This window comes from Hyperoodon ampullatus, assembly GCF_949752795.1.
Source record: "Hyperoodon ampullatus genome assembly, chromosome: 16".
NCBI lineage: Eukaryota > Metazoa > Chordata > Mammalia > Artiodactyla > Ziphiidae > Hyperoodon > Hyperoodon ampullatus.
In genome coordinates this window covers 57,287,935-57,311,122 of record NC_136929.1, presented here as the reverse complement: position 1 = coordinate 57,311,122, position 23,188 = coordinate 57,287,935, and the positions used below count along the sequence as shown (strand labels likewise).

The following is a 23,188-nucleotide window of genomic DNA, read 5'->3' as shown; positions in this document are numbered from 1 at the left end:
GATAACAAGGATGTGGACCAACTAGAACTCTAATATATTGTTGGTGGGCATATAAAATGATACAACCACCTTGAAAAAAAGGCACAGGAGTTGCTTATAAAACTAAATATCTCTATGACCTAGCAATTCCATTCCTAGATATCTACCCAAGAGAAACAAAAATGTTTGTTCATCAAAAAAGCCTTGTAAAAGTATATTCATAGCAGCTCTATTCATAGTGGTCCCAAACTGAAAACATCCCAGATGTTCATTAATAGGATAATGGATAAACAAATATTATTATATTACTCAGCAATAAATAGGAATGAATTGCTGGCATATGCAGCAACATGAAAAAAAATTTTAAAACATGCTGGGCTTCCCTGGTGGCGCAGTGGTTAAGAATCTGCCTGCCAGTGCAGGGACATGGGTTCGAGCCCTGGTCCAGGAAGATCCCGCATGCCGTGGAGCAACTAAGCCCATGTGTCACAACTACTGAAGCCTGCGTGTCTAGAGCCCATGCTCTGCAACCAGAGAAGCCACCGCAATGAGAAGCCCACGCACCGCAACGAAGAGTAGCCCCACGCACCACAACTAGAGAAAGCCTGTGTGCAGCAACAAAGACCCAATGCAGCCAAAAATAAAAATTAAAAAAAATTAAAAACAAAAAACATGCTGAGTAAAAAATGCCTGACAGGGCTTCCCTGGTGGCGCAGTAGTTGGGAGTCCGCCTGCCGATGCAGGGGACACGGGTTCGTGCCCCGGTCTGGGAAGATCCCACATGCTGTGGAGCGGCTGGGCCCGTGAGCCATGGCCGCTGAGCCTGCGCGTCCGGAGCCTGTGCTCCGCCACGGGAGAGGCCACAACAGTGAGAGGCCCGCGTACCGCAAAAAAAAAAAAAAAAAAATTGCCTGACACAAAAGAGTACGTGCTATATGCCGCGGACTAAAAGTTTGTGTCCTCCACCCCACCTGCCCCTCATTTATTTGTTGGAACCTAATCCCCAATGTGATGATATTTGGAAGTGGGGCCTTTAGGAGGTGATTAAGTCGTGATGGTGGATCCCTCATGAATGGGATTAGTGCCCTTATAAAAGAGACCCCAGAGAGCTCTCCAGCTTTCTTTCTGCCATGTGAGGCTACAGCAACAAGGGGGCCATCTTTGCACCAGGAAACAGGTCCTCACCAGATATTGAACCTGTGCCTTAATCTTGGACTCCTCACCTTCCAGAACTGTGAGAAATAAGTATTTGTTGTTTAAGCCACCCAGGCTATGGTATTTTTGTTTTAGTAGCCCGAACTGACTAGGACGACATATGAAGTTCTAGATCAGGCAAAATTAATCTGTGGTAATAAAATCAGAGCAGCTGCTGTTGGAGGTGGGGGGAACTGATTGGAAGGGACATGCAGAAATTTTCTGGAGTGATGAAAATTTTCTATACCTGGATAGAAGTGTGGGTTACTCAAGTATACATATCTTTGGAACTCATCTAGCTATGTACTTAATACCTGTGCATTTCATTGTATGTATCTCAATTTTAAAAAGACACTGCCCACTGCTGCCTAGGACTGGTTTATAATAGTTGCTGGTCTGTAGGAGACAAAGGAGTAACTAAAGCAGAAGTAACTAAACCAGTAACTAAGTCAAGTCATCTGACTGGTGACTGGATCTTTGAAGGCCACAGTGTTACCATGGCATAGAAACTCTGAAAACCAGAGTAAGACAAGGTTCTGGACTGGAAGCCCAGGGGCTGCTTGAAGCCTTGTGCAAAACGGAGAGAAGTGAGTGAAGAGGTAGAAAGATAGAAAAGGAAAACAAAAGGCTTCCCAATGAGCTTACAAACCCATGTTCCAAATCACAGAAGAAATCAAATACTAAGAAAGGCAGCCAATAAAACCAAAGCTCAGTGCATAAAATCACCCCAAATACAATTAAACTTCTAGAGCAGCCTGGCACAGACTTTAAAAATAAGTGTTCTGAGGATTCTCAGCAAGAGCTCTGAAGAAACAATACTCATAAAAAATGAAACAATAAAATATTTTAAATGATATTTTAAAATATGGATATGAAAACAACATGGATAAATGTGAAAAAGTGCCAGTGGCAAATGTTGGAAAATATTTATATAGTTATTGAAACAATAACAAAAAAATACCCACCTCAACTGACTATGTAGTCTAAACAAGACACAAAGAATGAATTAGTGTATTTGAAGATACTGCTGAGAAACACACTCAGAACTCAGCATACAGAGACAAAGATTATGGTTTTTAAAAACATGAAAGGACAGTTACAAGACATGGAGGGCAGATCAAGGATCTCCAAAGGGACTAGCAGAGACCCATCCAACAGCTGAGGAAACAATAAAGTGATTCTCCAAACCTGAAGAAATATCTAAATCCTCAGATCAAAACTACATTCTGTGTACCAAGCAAGATAATTAAAAATAATTCCACATCTATACCAGAGTAATGGATCTGAGGAGCCTCAAAAATAAAGATAATCCCTTAAAAGACATTGACTAGAAAGGACAGCTGACCTGCTGGGAAACAACAGTTCCTGGATGGCCAATTTCAACCACACAACACTAGATGCCAAAACACAACAGAAGACCTGTCACATTAGAATATTACATTCAACTAAACTAGTCTTTGAAAGTGATGGCTGAATAAAGTTATTGTTAGATATACAGAGCATAATAGAATTTACCACCGTTGGATCTTAACTAAAGGGGCCTTTCAAAGATTGCTTCAGCAAGGAGAAATGGTTTTAAATCCAGAGGGAAAACCATAGGATACAAAATAAATAGAGAGCACAAACACTGATAAAGTTTGTCAATAAATTTTAACTGTTACTTTAAAATTGCTTTTTGTAATTTTAGAGTTATTTTTAAGTTATTTTAAAGTTACTTTTTTGGGCTTCCCTGGTGGCGCAGTGGTTGAGAGTCCGCCTGCCGATGCAGGGGACGCGGGTTCGTGCCCCGGTCCGGGAAGATCCCACATGCCGCGGAGCGGCTGGGCCCGTGAGCCGTGGCCGCTGAGCCTGCGCGTCAGGAGCCTGTGCTCCGCGACGGGAGAGGCCACAGCAGTGAGAGGCCCGCGTACTGCAAAAAAAAAAAAGTTACTTTTTGTGTTAAAAAAGTTCACTTTGGTTAGTTTTTCCCCCTCTCCACTTCAGTGTGGTTATGTTATTTATTTGAAACAAAATTACATTCATTTGGTTCGGTTTGTATTCATTTTATTTACTTGACTGGTTGTGTTGAGTATGTGAAAGATTACCACGGTTCTAAACTACAGAGGTATTCAAAAAGGCTTACTTGAAGAAATGTCCCTCCCCCACCTCTTCTTCCCACTTCTTATTCCCACTGTTTTTCACTCACCTGCTGGAGGTAACCCATCTCATTGATTTCTGGTCTGTCCTTCCTGTGTTTCTTTCTCCACAAATGAGCAGAAACGCATGTATTTTCTTTTTTCTCCTTCTTTCTTATATAAAATGTATTGGGTTGGCCAGAAAGCTCGTTCGGGTTTTTCCATAAGATGTTATGGAATGGAAAAACATTCAATGGAAAACAAGCTTTCTGGCCAACCCAGTAGTTTCAGTGGTGGTCACCTCGATCCATTAAATATGTTTCAATACCTTTGAATCCCAGAGAGAGATTTGAACTCTCAATCCTTTCCTTCTCAGAAGTCCACTGAAGGGAGGATGATTTATTTTGCAAATTTGCCTGCCCTGACCTCAAGGGCATTCAAATGCACTTACCAGTGGGAATGTAGGAAGGGGACCAGGGTCCCTCCACTTACAGAGGTTAGACGTGGCCTCACACCAGACAAAATGTTATATGGTGCTACCTTCAGAATGACGTGTGGTCAGCTTTGATTCAGGCTGTTATGGTGTTATGGCTGTTATGGTGACCTTCCCTAAATAAACATGATTCACAACTACCTGATTTTTTTACTTCTCAAAAGAGCACCCACACATAGCATTCTTATTCTTTTATGGGTGGACCCATCATTCCACATGGACAAGGAAAACTCTCTTTGAATGGAGATCCTAGAATCCTCCATTAAGCTCTCCTTCTCAGCCATAAATTTGAAAAACTCACCTTTTATGTCTTCATCTAAGTTGAAAATGTTGAAAAAGAGAAAAGCAATGGAAGACCTAATGAGTTAGTACTCCACAGGAGACCTCCCTCAGCATGGGCTGAGATCCATGGGTCAATACTCTATGGCTACGGTTCTTCAACAAACAAAGCACGTTTCCACTGTATTACTATCCTTTTATTCTTGGCCTCATCTTCCCTGAAGAGTTAAATATTTTCTAGATAGTCTACAATGAGAATAACAACTCTCATCATACTTTCTTTTTGAGGGTGGGAATGGAAGCGAAGTCGATTGAGCACCGAAATGACAGGGAACATGCCATTATATTTTAACCAGTGTGCAAAGAAGGCTCTTAAGTAATCAGCTATCTCTTCCCTTCTCTTCAGAGAGTTTTGTTTTATAGCAAATCGCTGTGGGGATGAAGCTTTATAGCTTTGGAGTCCTTGTGGCCACCATCCTGTTCTGTGAGCAGCATGCCTTCGCATTTCAGAGGTAACCCGCTAGAATCCTAGATGGTGGTGGGTCGTTTCCCCCACTTGTTTGCCCCTCATGGAATCCAGTCAGTGCATTGGACTGGGGAGCAAAACATTCAAGTCTGAAGGTCAGCTCTTTCTGAAACTTTCCATGTTGCCCTTCCAAATTGTAGATGTCAGTATAATAAGGATCTCACTGGATCTAGGGTCTTTTTTTTCTTTTCTGGCTCTAGTTTTATTACGGAGAAAACTCTGGATGATATGTATATTCAGTAGCTATGAAAATTAAAGAAATAGACTCTTGATTTTTTAAAATATGTAATTATTTACACCTTAACACTTCACGTGATTTATGTTTTTCTTGTCTTCACATATACTATGCATTGACTATGGATAATTTGTTTTTTTCTTGTACATAGAACATGGGAGGGAGAAGAGGATAAAGGTATCAGATAGGAGGTTTGGGTTGTGCACGGGTGTTCAGCATGGAATAGGAAAGGAAGAATAGTTGTGTTATAAAGAACACACACATGAACATATCTAGTTCTTATTTTGCTTGGTAGAGTGAATCCCTTAGGATTTTCTACTATAAACCACTTGACAGAACACAAACAAACTCATGCCCTAGCATATATAAAACATGGTGTAAATAGTTTTGAGGCTATATGTATTATTGTAATTCATTAGTCAACTTTTAGGCTTTTCAAAATTGATATTGTTTCCTTTGGAATTATCTTTTTTTCCTGTTGCCTTTTTTTTTTTTTTTTTTTTTTTTTTTTTTTTTTTTTTGCGGTACGCAGGCCTCTCACTACTGTGGCCTCTCCCATTGCGGAGCACAGGCTCCAGACACGCAGGCTCAGTGGCCATGGCTCACGGGCCCAGCCACTCCGCGGCATATGGAATCCTCCCAGACCGGGGCACGATCCTGTGTCTCCTGCATCGGCAGGCAGACTCTCAACCACTGCGCCACTAGGGAAGCCCCTTCCTGTTGCCTTTTTCTATGATCTTTTTCTCCTCCAGTTGTCTCTGAGATGTATTCCTCTCCTCAGTGAATGGCAAAGAGGGAAGGGACATACCAGGGGCAGGGAAAATTCTGCCAAAGAAACTGAGTCATAAAGAGCCATAGGACAGCATTTAAGAAAATAGAGTTTAGGAATTTCCTGGCGGTCCAGTGGTTAGGACTCGGCACTTTCACTGCTGAGGGCCCGAGTTCAATCCCCAATCGGGGAACTAAGATCCCACAAGCTGCACAGCGCGGCCACAAAGTAAAGTTTGACTTGTGAGTTGGAAGCTGTGTTTGCCCATCATTACTAAACTAAGAATAGTTGGTTGATTCCTTTTTGTTGAATATAATCACCGAGTATCAAGTAACGAACTTCATCACCAAATGATTGTTACTGAAATTGACACGGGAGACAAATTGCTAGGAGAATTGGTGACTTATGTCTCTATGTATTGTCAATAAATCAGATGGCTATGATTTCTAAGGTTCTTGCTAGTTCTAATATTGAATTACTTGGCAGTTGGCTTTAATTAAGGGTAAAGGAGAGGGAAGGAGAAAAACTGCTCTCAACGTGTCCAACCTGGACACTGTAGGCAATGGCAGTGTCATTGCCAGAGAGGGAAAGGGGAGGAAGTGAGCGATTATTTAGCATCTGTGTTGTCCCAGGCACTGGGATAGGCACTTAGAAATGTTAACCTGTTAAGCGCCCACAATCCTCCAGTCTTTTTTACTGACATCTTACAGAGGAGGAAAATAAGCCTCAGGGAGAATAACATTGGCTCCAAATCAAACAACAAATGTTGAGTTTGTATTCAACCCCATTTTCACCTCATTTCTACTCTTTTCACTGCACAGCATTGCCTCTAAAAATTAAAGAAATTAGGAAGAGAGCCAGTTTGAAGGGAGGTCAGATTTCATCACAGTGAATTGGCAGAGACAGGCAGTCTGGAAGGTAGCCTGGAAGAGAGGCCGGGGCTACAAGTCCGGTCTCAAGGTCCTCACTATGGCAGGTCCAAAGGTGGCTTCAGCGGCAGCCTGGCACAAGCATCGTCACAGGTGGCTGTGTCAGAGGTTAGCAGGCTCACCTACAGACCACCATCTGCATCATATAGTAAACTAAAATCCTTGATAAGACAACCACTAGCAAGATATACCAAAGCTTGACCATGTTGCTGCAAAACGAATAAGCTTGTAACAGTTCAGTGGAACTAGACATTAGGCAAATAAAGGAAATACACAGAAAGAAAATAGTAAGAAATGAATGAGAAAAATTCCCTCATGCATGGCTCTTCTTACTATTTTTTGCTTCAGCATATGCTTTGAAGTCTGCTTGATACCTATGCTTGAAGAGAGGGGTGAGACTATGACTATATTTTAATCAAATAATATCATGTTGAAAATATTTAATACTTTGTACCTATCGTAACGGTCCCCATGTACTGGGGAAGGGGACTGCAGCTTTGTGGGCAGATGCATATCTGATTCCTGGGTCCCATTCCTCCACTAGAAATAAAATCGCAAACTCTGCTTTCTGTGAGTAAAAATAATTCTTTTTTTTTTTTTACCAAATGTTTCTGAGCATTGCCTTTCCACGAATTGCCTATTACCAAAGCTAAAAGAAAAATCTAATTTTATTCAGGGCGACAGACTTTGATGAATTATTTCTGGGGGTAAAAAATATAACCCCTCCTAAAAAGAGCTAAGGGTCTGGCTTTTTTGTGTGTGTGTGTGGTATGCGGGCCTCTCACTGTTGTGGCCTCTCCCGTTGCGGAGCACAGGCTCCGGACGCGCAGGCTCAGCGGCCATGGCTCACGGGCCCAGCCGCTCCGCGGCATGTGGGATCTTCCCGGACTGGGGCACGAACCCGTGTCCTCTGCATCGGCAGGCGGACTCTCAACCACTGCGCCACCAGGGAAGCCCCTGGCTTTTTTTTAAAGCTGCTCTTTGTTACTGTTTTCTTGTCATGATCATTTTCCTAATAGCACTTTGTGTTCGGACAATCAATGGCTGATCTGCAGTGGCATTTTGATAAATCTCATCAGTAAAATGCTCTGGAATGAAAACAAAAAAAAGTTTTAAAGGCATAAATACCATATGTCAAAGAGAAAGACAGCCAAAAAAAAAAAAAAGTCTCCATGTTCACTTGATTTTAAAGGCCAAACACTATAAAGGGTAAAAATAAAATACTAGCAAGAATCTTGTAAACAGTCATTAATTGCATTGTGCTCTGATTACCTAAGTGTGGCCAGTCAGCTGAGGCTATTTATTTGGAAAGAAGATGAAATAGGACGAAAAGAAGGAAAAGGAGTTGGAGGAGAGTGGAGGAGGCTTTTGAATTATTAATAGACCACAGGAAGAGTTCCTTTTGTTGACTTCATATACTGTCTGCCACCTGGAGACCAGCTTGTTCTCTTTCACTTAGCTCCTACTGATATATTACTTTCATCTTAGAGAACAGGGCACTAGTGGCTTTAAAATGCTGTAATGCATAAAACAAAACTGCAGCCTTGGGCTATATTCCATTGTTCAGAGCCATCTCACCAGCTTTTTAAATTCAAAAATAATCTTTCAGAGCTATGGCAAGTGTGAACCATCCCTGTAAACCATAGCAGGGAACAGACCTTGAGGACCATAATCATATTCTTAGAGGGTAAGCAGCTGAGGAAATGTTGCCTAAGTATTAAAAGCTCAGGAGCTGGAGAGTTGAGTTGAAACCTCAGGTCTGCTACTTGCGAGTCATGCAGTCTTGAACAATTTGAGCCCTCCTTGAGCCTCGTTTTACTTTTTGTGTAAAGTGACCTGTTATTTCACTGTGCTTGTATTTTTAACTTTATTTTTGGTGCGAGCCTTTTTGCTTCCTAAATGGTTATTGGTTACATCTGTAACTGTATCCCTTCAGAGTCATCATCAAAACACATCTTTACAAAACAGAAATAGATACAGATGTAGAAAACAAACTTATGGTGGGGGGGAAGGGGGAAGGTGTAAATTGGGACATTGGGATTGACATGTACACACGACTATACATAAAATAGATGACTAATAAGGACCTACTGTATAGCACAAGGAAGTCTACTCAATACTCTGTAATGACCTATATGGAAAAAGAATCTAAAAAAGAGTGGCTATATGTAGATATATAACTGATTCACTTTGCTGTACACCTGAAACTAACACAACATTGTAAATCAACTTTACTCCAATAAAAATTAAAACAAACAAACAAAAAAACCCCACACCTTTATTTTTCATCTCCCATTGCCCCAATATATTCTATGTGGCAGAGTAATCTTTCCCTGCCCTTGCATGGAAAGTTAGAAAATTCTATGGCTTTTTAGCCCACTCTTAAATAATTGGTAGTCCTTGGGTCATGTTGAAATGCAAACCTCAATTCAGAAACTAGACTGTCTACTCCAACCAAGGCATTATTCAAATATCTCAATCTTTGTAGGAAAACAACTCCTCACACCTCTCCACACACACACACACCTGACTCCTTTTCTCATTAGTCCTTTTCTTGGGTTTAACTTCTTAGAGATTTCTGAGATTCCCTTGCTGGGAAATTCTGCAGACCAGGATAGAGGCAGCTGTTTCTAGGTAGCCACTTGTGACTCCATGTTTCATTCGAAGAATTTTGCCTTCACCTCCAGGTTCTTGCTGCTGTGAGCTCTCCACCCCTTTAGGTGGCGCTATTGGACGGCATCTGAGCCATGACGAGTACATAACATGAAGTGCCTTTTCTTCTGATATTAATGGCTAATCTAGTCAACTGGAGGCCAGCCCATGCAGGTTTAGCTTTCTCAGGAGCAAGTCAGGCACCGGTGCTTGTGTCAGTTAAACTTGAGGGAACATGCTTTAGACTCACCCATCCTCCTCCCCTCTAGGCTGAGTTGAAGGAAGTAACATCCCCAAACTTCATCCCCTTTGGGAGAGTGGGGATTCACAGAATCGCAACAATTTGATGCAAAGAAATATACTCACAAATTCTCCCCCTGTCTCCCCTCTGACCACTTTTCACATCCTCTCTCTGACTTAAGGGGGCACGGAGCCAGGAAACTGATTGGAAAAAATGGTAAGCTCTGCATAAGGTGATCTTGTTACCGAATGAGATGTGAGCTCCCCCCCTCTTGGGGCCCCGGCTGAACCGAAGTCCCCCTGGCTGGGTCAGGGAGCTCTTTCTGGCTCAGGTTTGTGCTGCCAACGATGAAAGTGTTTGGTGCAAGCAAGACAGGCTTTTACTCAATGGCCAGAGAACGGAGAAGGGGAGCTCCAGCTCTAAAGGTATCTTCTCCCAGAAGGGAGGGCAGTAAGGGAATTTTAAGGGTTAGCAGGCAGAGCGGTCATCAGGGCTCGAGGAAGGGGGCGGAGACTTCCAGGGGCAGCCAGGCATGCGCAGTCTTCCATGCTCCTTTGCACACGGCACAAACTGCCAGCAGAGTACAAATCCCCCCTTAGGGCGGAGATATAAGCATGGTTATGAAGCAAAGCGCCTTCTCTGACACCTCCAGGTTTCATCTACGTAGGTGTGTTCCTGTGGTCAAGTCAGAGCCGGTTCGGGGCGGTTGACCGTTGTGTATCTCTCAAAGTACAGCTGCAAAACATCTCTGCCGAACACCAGGTACTTTTGAAACAAACACAGAGATAAATCAAGTTCAGGAAACCAGTGACCTTTAGCCTATTTTGCCCTCTATCTAGGATCTAGCTAGTTCAGTCTGGTTTTGTTGTGGGCCTTTGCAGCATCCTGTTAATAAAACCCAACTAGCCTGTGTGGTTAAAACCAGTTTCTATGCCTGGGCTTCATAGTCTCTGACTGACCCCATCTCATTATTTGATTCTGTTGTGTTGGCACTTTTGTCAAACTTGAGATAGGAAGAGTCCAGCTCACCACAGTTTGAACTTGGACATACTAATATATTTTATGGTAAATTTCTATCCCCATAATTGTACTCCTCCACATTTCCTAATTTATTTTTGTATTTCCTTAATTTTTTTTCTCCTTAAGAAAGAGACCCATTTAGATAACACATTTTTTACCTTTACATTTTCTTTCCCCTTCTGTTGACTAACTTTGTTACTTTCTTGTCTTCTAATACATTTGCAAAACGCCCAAGCATCTTATCTTATAGTCAACACAAAATTTCCTTTATGCGGAATTGAAATTCAGCCTCTATTTTTTTTAACTTTTTATTTTATATTGGAGTATAATTGATTAGCAGTGCTGTGTCAGTTTCAGGTGTACAGCAAAGTGATTCAGTTATACATATACATGTATCTATTCTTTTTCAAATTCTTTTCCCATTTAGGTTGTTACATAATACTGAGCAGAGCTCCCTGTGCTATACAGCAGGTCCTTGTTGATTATCCTTTTTTTTTAACTAGATCTTTATTGGAGTATAATTGCTTCACAATACTGTGTTAGTTTCTGTGGCACAACAAAGTGAATCAGCCATATGCATACACGTGTCCCCATATCTCCTCCCTCTTGAGCCTCCCTCCCACCCTCCCTATCCCACCCCTCTAGGTCATCCCAAAGTACCGAGCCCAACTCCCTGTGCTGTGCTGCTGCTTCCCACCAGCCAACTATTTTACATTCCGTAGTGTATATATGTCGATGCTACTCTCACTGCGTGCCAGCTTCGCCCTCCCACCCCATGTCATCCAGTCCATTCTCTATGCCTACCTCTATGCCCTGCCACTAGGTTTATCAGTACCATTTTTTCTTTTTAGATTCCATATATATGCGTTAGCATATGGTATTTGTTTTTCTCTTTCAGACTTACTTCCCTCTGTATGACAGACTCTAGGTCCATCCACCTCACTACAAATAACTCAATTTCGTTTCTTTTTATGACTGAGTAATATTCCACTGTATATATGTGCCACATCTTCTTTATCCATTCATCTGTCGATGGACATGTAGATTGGTTCCATGTCCTGGCTATTGTAAATAGCGCTGCAGTGAACATTGTACATGTCTCTTTTTGAATTATGGTTTTCTCAGGGTATATGCCCAGTAGTGGGATTGCTGGGTCATATGGTAGTTCTATTTTGTTTTTTAAGGAACCTCCGCACTGTTTTCCATAGTGGTTGTATCAATTTACATTCCCACCAACAGTGCAGGAGGGTTCCCTTTTCACCACACCCTTTCCAGCATTTATTGTTTCTAGCTTTTTTGACAATGGCCATTCTGACTGGTGTGAGGTGATACCTCATTGTAGTTTTGATTTACATTTCGATAATAATTAGTGACGTTGAGCATCTTTTCATGTGCCTCTTGGCCATCTGTATGTCTTCCTTGCTGAAATGTATATTTAGGTCTTCTGCCCATTTTTTAACTGGGTTGTTTGTTTTTTTGATATTGAGCTCCATGAGCTGTTTGTATATTTTGGAGATTAATCCTTTGTCTGTGGTTTCATTTGCAAATACTTTCTCCCATTCTGAGGGTTGTCTTTTTGTCTTGTTTATGGTTTCCTTTGGTGTGCAAAAGGTTTAATTAAGTCCCATTTGTTTATTTTTGCTTTTATTTCTGTTACTCTAGGAGGTGGGTCAAAAAAGATCTTGCTGCGGTTTATGTCAAAGAGTGTTATTCCTGTGTTTTCCTCTAAAAGTTTTATACTGTCTGGTCTTACATTTAAGGCTTTATTTAATACCTTTGGAGTTTACTTTTGTGTATGGTGTTAGGTAGTGTTCTAATTTCATTCTTTTACATGTAGCTGTCCAGTTTTCCCAGCACCACTTATTGAAGAGGCCGTCTTTTCTCCATTGTATGTTCTTGCCTCCTTTGTCATAAATTAGGTGCCCATATGTGGGTGGGTTTATCTCTGGGCATTCTATCCTGTACCATTGATCTATATTTCTGTTTTTGTGCCAGTACCACACTGTCTTGATTACTGTAAGTTTGTGGTATAGTTTGAAGTCAGGGAGCCTGACTCCTCCAACTCCATTTTCTTTCTCAAGATTGCTTTGGCTATTTGGGGTCTTTTGTGTTTCCATATGAATTGTAAGATTTTTTGCTCTAATTCTGTGAAGAAATGCCATTGGTAGTTTGATAGGGATTGCATTGAATCTGTAGATTGCTTTGGGTAGTATAGAATAGTCATTTTCACAAAATTGATTCTTCCAGTCCAAGAACATGGTATATTTCTCCATCTGTTTACATCATCTTTGATTTCTTTCATCAGTGTTTTATAGTTTTCTGAGTACAAGTCTTTCACCTCCTTAGGCAGGTTGATTCCAGGTATTTTATTATTTTTGTTGCAATGATAAGTGGAGTGTTTCCGTAATTTCTCTTTCTGATTCTTTCTTGTTGGTGTATAGGAATGCCAGAGATTTCTGTGCATTAATTTTGTATCCTGCAACTTTACCAAATTCATTGATAAGCTCTAGTAGTTTTCTGGTGGCATCTTTAGGATTTTCTATGTATAGTATCATGTCATCAGCAAATAGTGACAGCTTTACTTATTTTCCAATTTGTATTCATTTTCTTTCTTTTTCTTCTCTGATTGCTGTGGCTAGGACCTCCAAAACTATGTTGAATAAGAGTGGTGAGAGTGGACATCCTTGTCTTGTTCCTGATCCTAGTGGAAATGCTTTCAGTTTTTCACCATTGAGTATGATGCTTGCTGTGGGTTTGTCATATATGGCCTTATTATGCTGAGGTAGGTTCCCTCTATGCCCATTTTCTGGAGACTTTTTTTATCACAAGTGGGTGTTAAATTTTCTCAAAAGCTTTTTCTGCATGTATTGAGATGATCATATGGTTTTTACTCCTTAATTTGTTAGTGTGCATTGATTTGCATATATTGTGTATATTGAAGAATCCTTGCATCCCTGAGATAAACCCCACTTGATCATGGTGTATGATCCTTTTAATGTGTTGTTGGATTCTGTTTGCTAGTATTTTGTTCAGGATTTTTGCATCTCTGTTCATCAGTGATATTGGTCTATAATTTTCTTTTTTTTGTGATATCTTTTTCTGGTTTTGGTATCAGGGTGATGGTGGCTTCATAAAATGAATTTTGGAGTGTTTCTCCCTCAGCAATTTTCTGGAAGAATTTGAGAACGATCGGTGTTAGCTCTTCTCTGAATGTTTGATAGAATTTGCCTGGGAAGCCGTCTGGTCCTGGACTTTTGTTTGTTGGAAAATTTTTAATTACGGTTTCAATTTTGTTACTTGTGTTAGGTCTGTTTATATTTCCTAATTCTTCCTGGTTCAGTCTTGGAAAATAGTACCTTTCCAAGAATTTGTCCATTTCTTCGTGGTTGTCCATTTTATTGGCATAGAGTTGTTTATAGTAGTCTCTTATAATCCTTTGTATTTCTGCAGTGTCAGTTGTGATTTCTCATTTTTCATTTCTAATTTTATTGAGTTACATCCTCTCCCTTTTTTTCTTCATGAGTCTGGCTAAGGGTTTATCAATTTTGTTTATCTTCTCAAAGAAGCAGCTTTTAGTTTTATTGATCTTTGCTATTGTTTTCTTTGTTTCTATTTCATTTATTTCTGCTCTGATCTTTATGATTTCTTTCCTTCTACTGACTTTCAGTTTTCTTTGTTCTTCTTTCTCTAGTTGTTTTAAGTGTAGGGTAGATTGTTTATTTGAGATTTTTCTTGTTTCTTGAGGTGAGATTGAATTGCTATAAACTTCCCTCTTAGAACTGCTTTTGCTGTGTCCCATAGGTTTTGGGTCATTGTGTTTTCACTGTCATTTGTTTCTATGTATTTTTTTATTTCTTCTTTGATTTCTTCAGTGATCTCTTGGTTATTTAGTAGCACACTGTTTAGCCTCCATGTATTTGTGTTTTATACAGTTTTTTCCTGTAATTGATTTCCAGCCTCTTAGTGTTGTGGACAGAAAAGATGCTTGATACAATTTCAATTTTCTTGAATTTTCTGAGGCTTGATTTGTGACCCAAAATGTGATCTATCCTGGAGAATATTCCATGTGCACTTGAGAAGAAAGTGTAATCTGCTGTTTTTGGATGGAATGTACTATAAATATCAATTAAATCTATCTGGTCTATTGTGTCATTTAAAGCTTGTGTTTCCTTGTTTATTTTCTGTTTGGATGATCTGTCCACTGGTGTAAGTGGGGTGTTAAAGACCCCTACTATTATTGTGTTACTGTCGATTTCCTCTTTTATAGCTGTTAGCAGTTGCCTTGTGTGTTGAGAGGTGCTCCTATGTTGGGTACATATATATTTATAATTGTTATATCTTCTTCTTGGATTGATCCCTTGATCATTAAGTAGTGTCCTTCCTTGTCTCTTGTAACATTCTTTATTTTAAAGTCTATTTTATCTGATATGAGTATTGCTACTCCAGCTTTCTTTTGATTTCCATTTGCATGGAATATCTTTTTCCATTCCCTCACTTTCAGTCTGTATGTGTCCCTAGGTCTGAAGTGGGTCTCTTGTAGACAGCATATAGATGGGTCTTGTTTTTGTATCCATTCAACAAGCCTGTGTCTTTTGGTTGGAGCATTTAATCCATTCACGTTTAAGGTAATTATCAATGTGTATGTTCCTATTACCATTTTCTTAATGGTTTTGGGTTTGTTTTTGTACATCCTTATCTTCTCTTGTGTTTCCCACTTAGAGAAGTTCCTTTAGCATTTGTTGTAGAGCTGGTTTGGTGGTGCTGAATTCTCTTAGCTTTTGCTTGTCTGTAAAGTTTTTGATTTCTCCATCGAATCTGAATGAGATCCTTGCTGGATCGAGTAATCTTGGTTGTAGGTTCTTCCCTTTCATCACTTTAAGTATATCATGCCACTCCTTTCTGGCTTGTAGAGTTTCTGCTGAGAAATCAGCTGTTAACCTTATGGGAGTTCCCTTGTATGTTATTTGTCATTTTTCCCTTGCTGCTTTCAATAATTTTTCTTTGTCTTTAATTTTTGCCAATTTGATTACTATGTGTCTCGGCATGTTTCTCCTTGGGTTTATCCTGTATGGGACTCTATGTGCTTCCTGGACTTGGGTGGTTATTTCCGTTCCCATATTAGGGAAGTTTTCGACTATAATCTCTTCAAATGTTTTCTCGGGTCCTTTCTCTCTCTCTTCTCCTTCTGGGACCCCTATAATGCGAATGTTGTTGCCTTTAATGTTGTCCCAGAGGTCTCTTAGGCTGTCTTCATTTCTTTTCATTCTTTTTTCTTTATTCTGTTCCGCAGCAGTGAATTCCACCACTCTGTCCTCCAGGTCACTTATCTGTTCTTCTGCCTCAGTTATTCTGCTATTGATTCCTTCTAGTGTATTTTTCGTTTCAGTTATTGTATTGTTCATCTCTGTTTGTTTGTTCTTTAATTCTTCTAGGTCTTTGTTAAACATTTCTTGCATCTCCTCGATCTTTGCCTCCATTCTTTTTCTGAGGTCCTGGATCATCTTCATTATCATTATTCTGAATTCTTTTTCTGGAAGGTTGCCTATCTCCACTTCATTTAGTTGTTTTTCTGGGGTTTTATCTTGTTCCTTCCTCTGGTACATAGCCCTCTGCCTTTTCATCTTGTCTATCTTTCTGTGAATGTGGTTTTTGTTCCACAGGCTGCAGGATTGTAGTCCTTCTTGCTTCTGCTGTCTGCTCTCTCATGGATGAGGCTCTTTTCTCCTGCTTTTAACACTTATAAGTTTCCTTTTTCTTTCTAACTTGTTTTTACAAAAATGGGATAATATTTCTTACAATTCTCCACTCACTTCTTGCTTCTTTCTCTTAATGCATCATGTAAATCTCCCCCAAGTTAACTATTTTAACTAACTCTTTCTTTATAATGGCTACAAAACATTCTAGAATGTGGAGACATCACTAACATTCAACAATTCTGTTACTGATAAGTGCTCATGTGGTTCTCAGTTATTGTTACTATGAATCATCTTGTGATACATATCCTTGGACATATGTCATTTATCACTGGTTGAATAGTTTACGCTTAACTGTACCAATGATTGGCACCAAATCTCTGAATCTGTTGTTTCTGGGAACTCCTCTTTCTCTTTTTTGATAATCAAGTCTCCATAGGCTTATTTCCAGAGTTTAGAATCTTTTAATCAGACTTTCCAAAATAAAACATCCTCCACCCTGGCATCAAAATTATTCTTGTAAATCACAAGTCAAATGATGTCACTTTCTTAACTCCTAATTGCCTGCTAGATAAAGACCAAATTTCTCAGCGTGCATTGGAAAACTTCTCTAGGGGAGAACTAACATAAGTTTCCAAACTCACTTCTGTTTGGCTACCATTCTTCTCTTGCCCTAAACACCTAAATCCTACACTTGGCAAAAATAAACAGCTTGCCATTTCCCCAACAATGCCCTTTTGTCTCCTGCCAGTCTGCCATTACACTGCTTACTTACCCAGTTACCTCTTCCATGAAGCCTTTGCTCATAATGACAAGCAGAAATTATCATAATCTTTTGTGCTTCTGGAGTTCTCAGTTCATGTTTCTGTTTTATTTTTTAAATAAAATTTTATTTGAAATATTTTTAGATTTACAGAAAGCTTGCAAAGATATTACAGAGAGTTTCTCTATACTGTGCACCCAGTTTCGCCTGTTGTTAGCATTTTATATTATCATGGTATATTTGTCAAAACTAAGAAACCAACATTGGTACACTACTCTTAACAAAACTGCAGGCTTTCTATAGATTACACCAGTTTTTCCACGATTCTGTTCCAAGACCCAATCAAGGATACAGTGTTTCACCATATTGCAGATGTTCAATTTCTTGAGTGACATTGTTTTATATACATTGTCCAGTGTTTTATTTGTTTCAAGCAGGAGGGTAAACTTGGTCCCTGTTTCTCCATCTTGACTGGAAGCAAAATCTAAGATTATTTTAAAATCTGTGGTGAGACCCTCTTTTCTTTCAACATTTTGTTTCCTTTTTGCAATTTCCTAGAAGCCCCTCTCAATATAATTTATCTTATTTTCACTTTTTATTTAAGATCAAAATCCTGTTTTATTTTTTCCCCCAGTGGCCAGGTTTTATCTGCTCTTCCTAGAACCTCCAGGCAAGTTCAAATTCTGCAGAATACTACTACAACATACGAGGTAACTTCTCCCTCATTTACCTTCTTATTGTTTATATTTTATACAAGTCTGGTGTGCCATGTTCTCTCCTATATGTCGTCTGACTTATATACAGCTGGTATAAACCTCTTCCTTGTAGCCTTCTCCTCCTTCGCATAATCACATGATTTTACTGGTTCCCCAAGTCAAACTTTCTTCATTTATGCTATTGGCTTTTCAGCGAATTACATGACAGTACCTAGGCATTGAAAGTGTGAACTTACTGGTTCATTCCTGGGTTTCAGCACCAAAAAATAAAAGGGGGGGGAGTACTTACAAAAATGCTACAGTAACAGAAATCCAATAATCTTTGTTTAAAAAGCAATAATACTTAACCAAGGTGTAAGCATCAAAAACACAAAGGAAAATTTATTGACCTTTTCATGCCTGGGACTCAACTCCCCAGAAAATAGAAAACTGATACCTTACAAAATATCCTGATAGAATATTGATGGCTCCATGGTTGTTGGGTTAGGGCTCTCTGAGAAGCAGAGGTCAAAACTATATTAGAGATGTGAGAGACTTGTTATGGGGGCTGCTTGTGAAGGATGAAGAGGAGGGAGCTGGAGGTGGCAGGGAGTACCCACAGACCATCAGGCAGCTCTGACATGTGTGCAAGGAGGGTTGTGCGTGGACAACCTCTAGACCACAGGGCAGTCCCAATGAAGGTTTGGCTGGACCATGATAAGTCCTTAAGCCAAAGACATCTGTAAGAGGAAACCCTAATCTAGCAGGAATGGGGCTGCAATAATACACCCGCAGTGCTCTGTCATTGGCTGGCTGCAGCCCTGGAGAAGCCAGGGGGGAATCAAGAGGGACAACAGCGGGGAAGGTTAGTGAACTAAGCGTCTCCCAACAGAAGAGCTGCCCGGCGCATCCTCACAGCCACCACACCGTGGACAGAGGAAATACTGCCAGAGGAAACATCTGAGATTCAGGACTTAGATCTTGTTCTGCCACTTCTTGGTGTGTGATTTTAGGCGACTTAGCTTCAAGCCTTAATTTCTTCATCTGAACAATGAAAATAATAACACCTGCTTAGTTTATGGCAAGATGTTATAATGATCAAAGGCAATGAGCGTGAAAGTGCTTTTAAAAAAGCTCAGTAAAATAGAAAAAAAAATGTAAATATTATGTATGGGAATACATTTCCCAAAGGCAATTAGATTAAAGAAAAGGAACACTAACATCATAATAGTATCAAGGATATGGAATTTTTATTAAAGAAAAGCAACATTTAATCAACTTTCTTTCTAGACAAACTTTCATTTCTCTTTAAACATTTGACATACACATCCAGTTCTACAGTTGGGCCATAAATATATTCATTCATGAATTCATTCATTAGTTCATTGCCTCGCCAAATATTTATTGAGTACCTAGTAAGTTCCAGGCCCTCTTTAACCACTTGGGGTTACAGAAAAGAATAAAACAAGCCCCCTGTAAAATAAATGTTTCCACTACCACATGTGTAAATGGGGACCAGTGACCAGGAATGTCTTTTTTATTTCCCTTATAAAAACCCTTTTATGGCTTTAGCTACAGACGAGAATGATGTGAAAAACTGTCTTTGTTTTTATCAATTTTCCCCCTTGAAACTGCAGATTGTCCTCTGGCAGCCAGTAACAGCTGAATTTATTACGAAGAACAAAGAAGTCCATTTTTTTGTGAATGCGTCTGATGTAAGCAACGTGAAAGCCCATTTAAATGAGAGCAGAATTCCGTTCAGGTAGGCATGATTCCATATTTACTGAGCAGCTGTTCTAAGCACCTGTGATGCATTTTACTAGTGATGGTGTCATTGCTTCCTGGAAAAATAAATACTTACATTAAACATGACAACATGGACATCTCTGGAACGGATTGGTGATGAAGCCCAAGGGGCTAGCTCTGTGACCCTGGACAAGTGGTTTACCTCTCATGACCTTGGTCCCTTATCTGAAAAGCACTGTTAGACTCAACGAGCTGAGGAGCCTCTTACCATTCCTCCCAGTTCCTTCCTTCTTATAGTCCCTCTACTCTGTGCCTGGACTTGGGGAGCAAAATTGTCATTCACTTTAGTAGGCTTTGTGGTATCTCTTGAAAAAGCAGCTGCTGAAGGAGATTTTGCTTACTTCACAAGGTCAGTGAACATTCTGGAATGTCTGGCCCTAAACTAAAATTTGCATCAGGTATGATTTCTGTTCAGAGTCCATGCCTTCTTCCTTTTGGAGTCTCCTGTCCACATCTCCTTTCTGTATCCATTGCCCAAGCGCCAGTGTCCCTCTACTGCCCTGACACTTCCTGGAGGCCATGCTGTCTTCTGTGTATCAATGGGCAACCTTTGGATAATACACTATGATTATTATTAATAATATGTTATTGGTGTTTCCTGCCTTCCAGGAAAGGTGCTGAGCCTTTCTATACATTGTATCATTTAATCCTTATTTAATCCTGTGAGGTAAATACTATCCTCATTGTGTGTATGAAAAAAATTTGCAGATTTTCAAAGGAATTTCTCAAGGTCAGCCAGCTAGAACGTGGCAGAGCTAGGAGTCATACTCAGACCTTTCTGATGTCAAAGGCTTGGCTTTTACCCCCTGACCTAAGTAAAAGTAAAGAAAGCTTTATTAGAATGACAGCTAACTTTCAATTGTTCATCCCAGGTGACAGAATGGCTTCAGTCTGTCTTAATTAAGATGTTTGTGCCTAGTTAACTGTGTGATCCTTTGCAAGAGAAATTAAATCAGATCACTTTCCTGTACCTTCCCTATTCCTGTGCTCTTATTTCTCTAGAGATTTGACCAACTTTGGCCATGCAGAACCTATACATGCATATATATACCTATACATGCATCTGGTGTAGGTCAGTGACTCACAGGGAAAAATAAAAAGAAAAGGCTTTCTGCTTCTGCTCGGTCCTTAACTGAAAACAGAATAATACAGTGTTCCTCTGGATTGAAGAACATTGTCCATTAACCTGTATGTTCACATAAAACACACTAATGAGTCACAGTTGAGAAATGTTCATAATGTTGGAGAAGGGGTGAGATTTTGGAGGCCCTGAAAACATACCCCATAGGAGCCACTATCCCTCCAATGCCCATGAGGCTCTACCCAGAGCACTTGTGTATTTCAGCTTATCATAATGTTAGCTGGTGGTGTTTTCACCTTGTGCTTGTTAGATTTCTTAGTGACTTTTCCCCCTTGCTCACCTGCTGTGCCTGCAATGGGCCATGCAGGAAAATCAGAGCCCTCTTTGGCAGCCAGCTCATGCCCTGTTTCATAACCCAGGGTCCTGTTGGAAAATGTGGAAGATCTTATCCAGCAGCAGACTTCCAATGACACCATCAGCCCCCGGGCCTCCACCTCCTACTATGAGCAGTATCACTCACTAAATGAGGTAAGCTGTCACGTTTCTCTCGAAAATTCCTATTTTCGTTTAACGAGCATTGCCATTTCAGCCATGGGAAATTATTAGAGAATCATAATTGGTGGAAGAGGGTGAAAAAAAATCACAATTAGGTTGATTATACAGAAGTAATTCATCCTTTTGTAGATATCTTCCCTGGGAAGATGGCATCATATTTTGGAAATTGCCTCTAAGCAGCCTGTTTGTCCATAGCTAGGAGTATCTCTGTTAGGAGTAACACTGCATTCTAAGGAACAACAGGAAATTAAAAATAGGGCCTTTTTATTGAAACTGCCACAAAAAAATTAACAGTCCAATTAATCATGTCTCCTTAGACCATTATCTTAATTGTACTCTTACTGAATAATCACCATATTATCTCACTGAATTAAAGGAATTTATTCACTTATATTTAGTACACAATAAAGTATTTAAGTGCATTTTATTCCTCTCAGAGAGAAGCTATTTAAGTAATAATAGTAATAATAATAATGTTGGTAATGCCTGTGTTTTAATTTTTAAGAAATTGGTTTTTTTCCTATTAGTACTTATAGGTTCTGATTTTTCTAGAGGGAACCTAAGCAAGATATCAATGTCCAGTTGGCCTCAGTAAGCTTTCGCATCATACTCTAAAAGCCATTTCACCATATTTGTTAGTTGAACCCCTTGGAGCACTTTCTTTTCAATATAATATACTCCAAGTAGTACAAATCCCTTGATACCTTCTATTCTTTCATAGGCGTATGCTGCTATATTCCTTAATACAAGTATTTTTATCCTCTTTGGCTAGGTGCCCAGAAACTGTTAAGAACCATATCCATATTTTTAAGACATCTAAGGCTTAAGTAATGAGAAAGTTTTCTATTGACTCTTCAAAAGCATCTGTTCTTTCCAGTTAGTTACACCAGAACTCAGTGTGCTTCTAGAATGGATGTACCTGGCTGGTTGACGGGGATCTTACAATTGCAGCCCTCTCCTTTCTCTCTCCTACCTTGCCTCTGTCTATTCCACCTAGACCACCTCCCTCCAGCCTCCTACATCAGCCCTGCATCAGCAAACTTGAGGTCCAGAGTGGAGAGGCTGGGTAGGCACAGTTTGCAAATGGAGAATCTAACTATGTCAATGCTGTGTTGGGTTTGGTGGGAAGAGTGGAATGCCTTAAACAGAGGTATTTAAAAACATTTTTCTGGGAATTCCCTGGCAGTCTAGTGGTTAGCACTCCGTGCTTTCACTGCCAAGGACCCACATTCAATCCCTGGTTGCAGAACTAAGATCCTACACGCCGCATGGTGTAGCCTAAATAAATAAATAAAGGATATGAACATTTAAAAAGTTTTTTTTCTGGTATATTTTAAGTACTTTGTTCAAAGGGCTTATTTTTTTCTTACCCTCACCCCAAGAAAGAGTTGGAAAGACATGGGAGGAAAAAAGTATTAGTTTGCCATACACTGTATTAGTCGGTCATAACAAAGTGACATATACTGGGTGGCTTAAACAACAGAAGTTTACTCTCTCACAGTTCTGGAGGCTGGAAGTCCAAGGTCAAGGTGTCAGCAGGGCTGGTTTCTTCTGAGGCCTCTCTCCTTGACCTGCAGATGGCTACCTCCTTACTGTGTCCTCACACGGCCATTTCTCTGTGTGTGCACATCCCTGGCGTCTCTCTGTCCATGCTAATCTCTACTTCTTGTAAGAACACCAGTCAGGTTGGATTAGGGTCCATACCAACAGCCTCATTTCAACTTAATTACCTCTTTAAAGGCCCTATCTCCAAATGCAGTCACATTCTAAGGTACTGGAGGTTAAGGCTTCAACATATGAATTTGAGGGGGAACACAATTCATTTCATTACAGTGACATTCCAGAAAACAGTTTGGACCTCTCCTCGCTCCCACGCCCAATCCTTTCTAAGAGGTCTGTAGGAACCATGGCCATCTTGCTCCCCGGAAATTCTGCCAAGTCCTTTCTTCCCCTTCAACACTGATCTCTCCTTCAGTCCTCACCACACGTTCACTTGAGGGGCAAGACGGGTTTCTTTTGTCATCGACTCTCACTAGGAAATGTTAAGTAATCCCCTGCAGGGGAGAAAAACAAGTGACTGAAAAACACCACGTAAAACAAATGGCAAAAGAAGAGAGTTATTCAAAGGATGTGGCCATCAGTACCGCAGATTGTGAAATGAATA

General features: G+C 40.1%; 1 protein-coding gene across 2 annotated transcripts in view; it reads left to right on the top strand.

Moving 5' to 3' along the window:
• Window positions 1-4,497: 4,497 nt before the first annotated feature.
• The window catches only part of CPB2 (carboxypeptidase B2), a gene marked incomplete at both ends in the record, with an annotated part of 48,515 nt that continues 29,824 nt past the window's right edge, over window positions 4,498-23,188 (top strand). For both annotated transcript variants that reach the window (XM_079721969.1, XM_079721968.1), the window contains 4 exons: window positions 4,498-4,571; window positions 17,522-17,597; window positions 19,220-19,344; window positions 20,889-20,997. In XM_079721969.1, the coding sequence (XP_079578095.1) occupies window positions 4,498-4,571; window positions 17,522-17,597; window positions 19,220-19,344; window positions 20,889-20,997 (384 nt within the window). The remainder of the gene's footprint in view (window positions 4,572-17,521; window positions 17,598-19,219; window positions 19,345-20,888; window positions 20,998-23,188) is intronic.